This window comes from Octopus bimaculoides, chromosome 1 (genome assembly GCF_001194135.2).
Source record: "Octopus bimaculoides isolate UCB-OBI-ISO-001 chromosome 1, ASM119413v2, whole genome shotgun sequence".
NCBI classification, from domain to species: Eukaryota; Metazoa; Mollusca; class Cephalopoda; order Octopoda; family Octopodidae; genus Octopus; species Octopus bimaculoides.
Window position 1 is genome coordinate 78,317,621 of NC_068981.1, and position 10,418 is coordinate 78,328,038.

The following is a 10,418-nucleotide window of genomic DNA, read 5'->3' on the forward strand; positions in this document are numbered from 1 at the left end:
TTGATGTGTTTACATCCCTGTAACTTGGCAGTTCAGCAAGAGAGATGATAGAAGTACTAGGCTTAAAATATAAATCCTTCAAAGTGGTGCTCTAGTATGGCCGCAGTCGAATGGCTGAAACAAATAAGAGACTACTAAGTTGTCTACTTATTGTCGTAGGTAAATAAAGCTGTTTGGAGAATGTTCCTTCCATTAGACTCCCTAGGACATGCTTCTCTACTCACTAAACTTTTCAATCTCTTACTCTCTCCAGGGTTGTACCCTGGCACTTGGAAGCAGGCTTCAGTGTGTCTCATTACAAAGAAAGGCAACACTTTTGGCCCAACTAATTAATGTTCACTTGCTCTCACTACCAACATTTCTAAGGAAATGGAGACAGCTATCAACAATAACCTTCTCCATTGCCTTGAATCTCTATCCTCAATGATGACCAGAATGACTTCTGCAGAGCCAATTCTACCAGTGACTTATATTTTTATGTCACTCACCTGTGGGATCTCACTGTAGGGAAGATTGGAAGATTGCCTTCACCAGTGTTTTTTGTCCTTGACACTAGCAAAGCTTTCAACCATGTCTAACATGTGTATTCTCTCTCAAAATTTTCTGCCTATGGGCTTCACTTACCTCTCATCCCTGAGATTCATAGTTTCCTATCTGATCATACCATTACAGCATGTGTTGATAGAGCTCTTTCTGCCCTACTCTCAATCAACTGTAGTTGTCCTTTTAGTTTTGTCCACCACTCTCTATCATCTATCCATCAATGACCTATTTGTACTACAGATACCTGTACCCACTCTTACATTGATGAAATGGCTCTTCATTCCTCCCTAACATCCCCCAACCATGCATCATCCACATGCAGGCTAGACACCACATACCAAACCTGCACTGATTCCATAAAGAGAGACCTTGAAAGAATCTTTCAGTGAGGCCATACCAGTCATGATTTTTTCAGCACCAAAAACAAAAAAAAAACTCTCAAGCTCTACTCATATCAAGAAAATGCTATCACTCTATGACTAAACATGAACAGCACTCAGTTAGAGCCCTCGTAGTCACTCTAAATGTTGGGCCTTACTATCACTGAGGATCCCTCCTGCTGGAAGCACATTTTTGGCTTAGCTAGAACCACATATTTGTGACAATCCTTTTACTTCAGAACCAGAAAAATATTTTAGTTCCTGTTGGCTTTTACATTTTACAATGATCAAAATGCTCACAGTGGAATATTGCTCCTGCTTCTAGAATGGTGCTGCTTCTACACACAGATATCCTGAACCACAACTAGGGAAGAGCCATTTAACTAATTAGAATTCAATCATAAAAGGGTATACTCAAGTCTCTGGTCCACTTGTTTTGCTACTATACTGGCTTCTGCTCCTTAGAGCTGGCAGGTCTCACACCGTCATCATCCTCATTCACTCATATTCCTTCTTAGTATTCTTGATGCATGCAATTCCCTCATCTCCACACTAATCATTATACCCAATTCTTTCTCCCTAGAACGTTGGACATTTGGAATTTTTTTCCAGTTCATATCTTGTTTGGGGCTGTTCAACTGCAATACTTTTAATAGAACATCAGTTGCATAAACCTTATCTCAGCCTTGAAAGGCTTGCAGAGTATTCTGGGGGTGCCAAATGCATGAAAAAAAAAACAGTAAAGTTAATATCAGCATCAAAACATTAACTTGAAATAAATTATCTGCTAAGGTTAAAACAATATTAATCAATGGCTTTTGCAGTTTTTTTTCCTTCTAATACTCTATTGTTTCTCTACAAATGTAAAGCTTATTTATTCACACTGTTTTAAATTAATCATGTATTATCTTGTAGCTTTGAGAGTTCAACAATGTGATTTTTGCATTGTTAGAACGACATTGCAGGTTGGTGTGAGAGGTTTGATCTGGCTGGGTTGAGCATAAAATAGATAAAATATTCGAGCCAGATATGGCTAGTTTAAATGTTAATGGGTTAATAATTAAATAGTTTTGCACATGATTGTGATATTAGAGTACTGCTATTGTGGTCTCTTTGTTTTAGTTTCAAATTCCACACAGATTAACTTTGGCTTTCATCCCTTAAGAGCTGATCAAATAAGTATTGGGGACACATTCACGTTGAATCAATTCAACTATATTTCTTCTCATAAACATTTATGAAATTGCTCGAGTATTTTTGTGTGTGCTTTATTTGCATTGTAACTTGTAAAAGGAAGTGTATTAAAAGAGTTCTTAGCTGGAATTATCTAAATAAAGTTGTATCTTACAAAAAATAGAACAGCAGCTATATATTTTTTTCTCTAGTTTCTGCTATTATAGTAATAAATCTTGTTGGTATGTTTAAACCCATTATCTTTTTGTCCATGAACTTTTTCTTGACAAGCTTATCAATTGGATAAGCCACGGCCTACAAAAATTATATAATCTTCAGCAACAGAATACATTCTGAAAGTTACTTGTAGAAAACATAAATAAATAAATAAATAAGTAAATAAATACAGATATATATAAAACTTTAAAGCAAATTTTTACAGATTTTAATATTTCCTATTCTTTTTGCTTTGCTTACTGATATCAAAAAGTTTTTAAAAGAAAAAAGAAGAAATTCGTTCTTCAGAAAAATTTTATATTTATTGTAATTCTATAGTTCCAAACACAAAACATTAAACACATTGTTCAACATTTGATATTCTTAACATTTCGAGTCAATAAAACTGTTAGACTTTTACAAATTACCAGAAACTTGACCAAGTAATTATAATAGTTCCATAAAAAGATCTATATAGATTAAGTCATTCTTGCTTTGGCCCCACCATTATCATTATTTAAGGAATCCTTACAGCTGTTTATAACTTTTAATGAAAGAACTTGGATGACACTAATATCTCATGAAAGCTACAATTCCAATAATTCAGTTTACAGACAGTTTCACCTTTTCCATTGAAGTTTTAAACTCAAATTTGTAGTTGTTATCACTTGAAATTTCTTTAATTTTATTTGAGCTTGACTTTGCGTTTTTTTATGCCTTGTGATTTTTCAAGTTTAAATCCTGTTTGAATCAAATCTTCATTCTTTGGCATCAATTTAAAATATAATATTGAGTTAATCAACAATAAACCTGCCTTGGTGAAAACAAAATGCCAAAACAATTCTGCAAAGTTATAAATTCATTCAATATCACAAATAGCTGTTTGTAGAAAAGGACTGAACACTTGAATGCTTTCCTTTTTATCATTTTATCAAGTAGAATAATAATAATAATAATAATAATAATAATAATAATAATAATAATAATCATTATTATTATTATTATTATTTCACATACACAGAACAGATTAGACTGTTGGAAAAGAAAAATTCCTTATATTGGGCTACAATATTATTATTATTACTATTATTGTGAAAGCGCATGGCCTAATGGTTAGGCTGTTGCACTCATGATTGTTAGAGTATGAGTTCAATTCCCTGACTGGGTGGTGCATTGTGTTTTTGAGCAAAACACTTCATTTCACATTGCTCTAGTTCCCATTAAAGGCAGCAAACTAGCAGAATCATTAGTATTCTGAGCAAAATTCTTAGCGGTATTTTGCCTGTCTTTACATTCTGAGTTCAAATTCCGCTGAGGTCAACTTTGTCTTTCATCCTTTCGGGGCTCAATAAATCAAGTACCAGTGAAACACTGGGGTCAGTGTAATTGACTAGTCCCCTCCCCCAAAATGTCAGGCCTTGTGCCTTTAGTAGAAAGGATTATTATTATTATTATTATTATTATTATTCAGGCACCAAACTGGCAGAATCATTAGCATGCCAGACAAAATGCTTAGCAGTATTTCGTCTGTCACAACATTCTGTGTTAAAATTCTGCTGAGGTCGATTTTGCCTTTCATCCTTTGAGGTTCAATAAATCAAGTACCAGTGGAGTACTGGAGTCAATGTGATTGACTGTCCTCCTCCCCACAAAATCCAGGCCTTGTGCCTATAGTAGAAAGAATTATTATTATTATCATTATTATTATTATTATATAGAGAGAAGAGTTCTTTACTTGTATACGATTGACATAATCCATCACTAAGATAAACATAGCTGACGTAATCCATCACCAAGGCAAACTTAATGACGAAAAGCGTTACTCAAAAGCAACAGTTGTTTATTTGTAGTTGAACTATATTTCTGCATCTCGTGTGCCTTCCACAGGTTCAAAATAAACATGTCAGTCTAATTCATTTTTTAGTTTATATAGAACTGAAGTAACTCAACAGAAGTTATATAGATATAGAGAGAAGAGTTCTTTACTTGTATACGATTGACACAATCCATCACTAAAGTAAACATAGCTTACGTAATCCATCACCAAGGCAAACTTGTTGGCCTTGTGCCAAAATTTGAAATCATTATTATTAATACAGAAATCATTATTAATTAATATTTAAGAGATGAGGAATTATGTACATTATTTACATTTGACGGATATTTGTCCTCATCTTGTTTGTTGTTAACATGTTTCGGCTGATATACCCACCAGCCTTCATCAGGTGTCTGGAGAAAATTTCAAACCTGGGTTCTCATTCCTGAGGTATTTTTTCAATGTCATCATCATCATCATCATCATTATTATTATTATTATTATTATTATTATTATTATTATTATTATTATTATTATTATTATTATTCAGGTCACTGCCTGGTATCAAACTTGGAATCTTATCTTAGGGTTAGTAGCCACTATGCCATATGCTCAAGTTCAATTCCAGGCTGTGACCTGAATAATAATAATAATGACATTGAAAAATATCTCAGGAATGAGAATCCAGGTTCAAAATTTCCCCAAGACACCTGATGAAGGCTGGAGGGTATATCAGCCGAAATGTTGTGTTAACAACAAACGAGATGAGGACAAATATCCGTCAAAAGTAAATAATGCATTATTATTGTTATTGTTATTATTATCTATTTACTTATTGATTTATATCTTTTCTCACATCTTTGCTTGTAGATATCAGCTCTTTTGATATGACCTCAATACCTCAAACAATCAGGGCTAATGTTGGAGACGCCATTATTTTACCTGTACCTCCTATAGAAAGTGTGCCTTTTCCTGAAATAACGTGGTTCAATGGGACAAAAAGCTTAAAAGCTGAAAGTAAACGTTATGACTTTACTGTAAACCATTCATTAGTCTTATTGAATTTGTCTCCTCATGATGATGGCAGGACCTTCCATGTCAGAGCCAACAACACGCTAGATGAACCAGTTTCCAGTGAATCTTTCACTATTTTCATTACAAGTAAGAAATTATCTTTGTTAATTGTTGTCATGTTACATTTTTATTTTTCTTCCTTGTCATCTCTTTTTGTTTTATTTATTTATTTATTTATTTTTGTTGTTGTACCATAACTTTTTTCAACTCCAATTCTTCCAAGAATGCTTTTATTTAAGTATTCAGAACTTAAATTCTGATCTTGAAGAGAAATTTCATAATCATCATCTAACATCTATGTTCCATTCTGGCATGAGTTGGATGGTTTGACAAGAATCCAATGAGTCAAGGACTGCATCACTGTCTGCTTTGACATGGTTTCTATGGCTGGATACCCTTCCTAATGCCAACCACTTGACAGTGTGTACTGGGTGCTGTTTTCCTGTCACTGGCACTGTTGAGGTCACCATGTAGCTTGCATGTCAACAAACACAGAGAGAGGATAATAGATTTCAAGAGACATACATTAGTCTAGTCTTGTTGTGTTCAACTTTAGTTATTTCACTAAACCTCTCATAATTCTTAGTCATTTTGAAAATTAAGCATAAAAATGTGTAGTACTAGGAAACCAGCCACATTGTCATAATTTCAAAGTTTATAACTTTTCTTCTTAGCAATCTCTTCTTGTTCCAGTTTATCTGAGTGTGGTTAGTCATAAAAAGGCATTTAACTGTAATAGGAATTGTTTTCACATAGAACAACATATATGAAATAGAATGGAACCATATTTTAATGATTCTTTCAATGAGAAGCTGGAAAATCACATGGTTTCACTCTCTTAACATGTTATGGATTAGAGTATCAAGAATGTTAATATACTTGCTAGCAGACTGGCCTATGTAGGTCGGTAGATAAGCTAATGTGGTCATTTGGTGTTGCAGCGACATTAACCAAACTCTCAAATCCCTCCTGTCAACTTAAACTGGAGACTCTTGAGTTATTGTATGTCTGGATGATAAGAACAAATAGTCAAAGACAGAATGTCTCTCCTCATAAGTCTGCCTCTAACAATATCAGTATGGTTGATGGAGGTGGAGCAACATAAAAATTAATGGAACACCCTTAGGATGAGTTGATAGTTTAAATATTTTGGAACCATCACAATATTAGATAGGAAAATTTGATAAAAATTTCATTGCAAATTATATTTATGCCTTGAGAGAATTCAACAAAAAATGGAAGCCTTTCCTAAAATACATCATTATGTTAATTATAAAGAACTAATGGCTGTTTCTCTGTTGGTTTATGTGATGAGCATTCATTACTTGATCATGTGAATTCCTATTTGTAAAATTAACTTGTAAGTGGTTGAATATTCCAGTTACATGTCCCTTTAACATTCTTCTAGGATAAAATAATCATAAGGCTGTGATAAGGCTGGACCTTTAATTACAGGTACAATATAGAGAGAGAGAAAAGAAGAAATGACTCCACTACTGAGCTGCACTTAATTTATCAATCATGTATGGATGAATGACTAAGCTGACTTTAGTGCAATTTGAACTCAGAGTACATTAAGCCTTAATTAGTACCACTAGACATTCTATCCAATGCTGCAACTAATCTGCCAATTCACCACCTTAAAGTATAATTAGGAATGTTATAAGTTATGTTGTATACCAGGTATAGACATAACAGAACAAAGTATTGATAATATCCATTATGCAGATGACACAGTCTTCATTGTCACAACAAGTAAAGATATTTAAACATTACTTAGTACGATTAATGAAGAGAGTAAAAATATGGATCCAGATCTTCAAAAAATAAGCAAATAAGAGAGATACAGACAATATTAATCTCAAAAATCCTGTAAATTTACAATATAATAATTAATGGAACACTCTTGAGATAAGTTAATAGTTTTAAATATTTGGGAATCATCATTACATCAGATTGGAAAGAAATAAGTCAAGGATTAGATAGGCCAGTGTTGCTTTTGATGAGGTCAATCATATATTGCTAACTGAAAGGCTATCAATAATTGTAAGAAAAAAGGTCTTTTGAAGGTACATGGACCCCATCTTTACATAAATTTGAATGACTTGAAACATCAACTAACAAGTTCAAAGCCTTATTATAATTACAATCACATAGTTCCTTAAAAGAATGATGAAGGTGACTTTTACTGATAAACTGATAAACAGTGAGGTCCTTAGAGAAGCAAAGGCCACCAGAAAGCTTTTCAACAATGTAAGAAGAAAACAGGCTCAGTTCATTGGAGATTATATATTGAAGGTGGGGAAAAAAGCAGCCTCGAGTAGATGATGACAACTAGGTAACTGGAAGGAAGAAGGAGCTAGGGAAGACAGAGAGATGGCTACCAGAAAAAGCAACCCAACAGGACAAAAAGGCATAAAATTTCAGGATCACCAACACATGTAGGCATGACACGCTGAGCAAGAGAGAGTTATATCATTGTTTCTCATAAGGGAAGCTTATAAAAGTTAAAACAGAGGCAGTCAAACTGCATGGTTAGTAATAAAATTAAAATAGCTTTAAACTTTTAAACACTTGCAGCACTATGATGAAGAAAGAAGACTTATATGAATGCAAACTCTATTTTTATTTCTCATTCATAAAGAGGGAGTGCTAGAGCAAATGAATTCATTAATACTTTTAAGTGGAAGTCCAATATTAGTTTCTTTTCAACGACATTTCTACACCCGTAACTAATGATTAGGAGTTCAATACTGTGAACTATTGAAACCATCAGTTATTTTGTTTCTACTGCTCACACTAATGAGCTATATACTTCCACACTATACTAATTTTTTGCTAGTTTGACCAGTTGGAAATATATATATCTTTGCTGAGACATAATACAATGTTAGCAATAGAAGATGAACCATCAACTAGGCTAATTGTGATTCTATTATAAATATATATAAAGTTGTCATTTCAATGATGTTTCTTTTTATCAAGCTGTTGATTGTTTTAGTTTTATCAACAAAACCATTCCTACTTCAATGCTCAAGAAATAAAAATAAAATAAGATCTGCATATTAAAAACAAAAAGTCAAAAGAAACAATCTTCAAGTAAAAGCATTTTTTCCTCTGTGTTTTTCTTGGCGGTGGTGTTGGTGGTGGTGTTATTTGCCTGATTTTATTTCTATTCAATTATTTGATAATAGTCACTGTAACTTGTTTTTCTCTTAAATTATATTTGAAAAATATTTAAAATCTTTTTGTTGGTTTTATTTTCTTATGTATGAAGCAGTTTTCAAAAAAATTTTCTCCTTTTGTTTTTTCTTTTTATAAGAAAATAGCTCTTCTAGAACATAAAAAAAAATATATTTTAAATGAAATTAATGATAAAATTAATGACTTTTAATGTTAATATTGACTAATTTTCAGATCCTAGAAATATAGAAAGAATTGCTCCAACAATTGTTGTTCCTCCCGTTGATACAACTACTAACAACAATGAAATCACTCAATTTATCTGTATCGTCAATGCTAGGTAACCTGAAAGTTTTCTATTTTCTTTCTCTTTAAGTGTTTTTTTTTTGTTTTTGTTTTTCTTCAACTAGTGTCTTGTTTGTTGTACACATAAAACATTTGCACACTTTTAAGAGTATCACTTAGATGGATTTGCTGACATTTCGACTGATTGATTTCATTGAAGCATGTAAGGTTTCTTGTGCAATTCTTATTCTAAAGTTGACTCTCACCTAATAATAGATATTTTATGGATTGAACCAGTCATGAAAAGGAATGTGGGAATGGCAAACCATTTGTGTAACAACGGTTAGTATTGGAAGAAATGATGGAAATATGTTGAAATAAAAGAAAACAGATGTTAAAGCCTTGGAAGTGGAGGTGATAATGAAGTAAGTGAAGACGATGGAAAGATAGAGAAGAAGTAGGAAGAGTAGGGGAGTGACTGTGGTTGTTGGATTTTAGGATATTGATGATAAAGTTAGCTTTAACTGACAGTTAATGAAACTGAAGGAATGCAGACTAGGCATGATTCTGAAAATTTTAGCATAGGCACTAAACTAAAGATAAATCAAGTCTGAAAGAATTGTACATCAACAGGACTCCAAATGATATGTTTTCTTGCAGTATAATGTTTTTCTTATTTCCTGTTCGGAGTGTTGAAGGGTGTCACATGAGAGGTCATGCGAGGTGAGTGTAGCACTTATACAATGGTCATTCTTTTGCAATGAAATGATTGCTATCCCAACACCCCCACCTGTATATTTTCAGTTATCTTCTGGAACACTGGTATCTGAAGTAATATCTTTGGACAGTTTATATGTGACCAAGTAGAAGAGTGCAACAGAACACATATGTGCTGAGAGAATGAAAGTAGGCTTTAAAATCCTCACCATGTAAGCAGGAGAGATGATTGAGAAATGTGATAGGAATGAACAATGAGTGCTGGGTAAAAGAAAAATTGCCATCCACTAACAGTTCAAATTAACTGTAGTTGTAGAAGACCAAGGGACTTTGAATGACCTGTACAACCCATGCCAACAGATATTAAGATGCTTGTTGGCATGGAGTGATGACTGAGTTCAAATATCAGACTGCAGCTATATTTAAGAACTTTCTTCACAGACAAGGTTTCTAGTTGACCATATAGACCCTAGTTGTTATTTCAGTCTGGTATATATTCTATTGGTCACTTTTGCTAAACTAATAAGTTTGGGGAAAATAAATACATCCAACACCAGTTGTCAAGCAGTAGGAGAGGACAAGCACAATAACAAGCATACGGAGAGATGATTCAGGAAGTGGATGATTTTGTGTACTTGAGATCCACAATCAGCACCAGTGAATCAAACACACCAGAGATACAGAGAACATCTGGGAGAGTCATGGCGTGTCAATGCTGCTGAAGATAAGGTTATTTCGGTCTGCCGCTTTCTCTGTTGTGATGTACGGCTGCGAGTCATGGACAATGTTGAAGGCAGACGAGAAAAGAGTGAGCGCTTTTGAAATGTGGTGTTACCGCAGAATCCTTAGTGTGTCGTGGACGGAAAGAAGGACAAACAACTGGGTACAAGAAAAGCTCTGTTGCGAGATGACACTTCGGCAAAACATCATGAAGAGGAAGCTATGGTTCTTTGGCTACGTCATGCGCCGGGGTGGACTTGAGCGAATGATCATAACTGGCAAAGTGAACGGCAGACGTAAAAGAGGCAGAC

At 33.8% G+C, this 10,418-nt stretch overlaps 1 protein-coding gene across 5 annotated transcripts in view; it reads left to right on the forward strand.

The window, feature by feature from the left end:
* LOC106871456 (protein sidekick-1) overlaps nt 1-10,418 on the forward strand; it is a 648,066-nt gene that overhangs the window by 343,358 nt on the left and 294,290 nt on the right. For all 5 annotated transcript variants that reach the window (XM_052967564.1, XM_052967565.1, XM_052967540.1 and 2 more), the window contains 2 exons: nt 4,999-5,289; nt 8,620-8,725. In XM_052967564.1, coding sequence (XP_052823524.1) covers nt 4,999-5,289; nt 8,620-8,725 — 397 coding nt within the window. The remainder of the gene's footprint in view (nt 1-4,998; nt 5,290-8,619; nt 8,726-10,418) is intronic.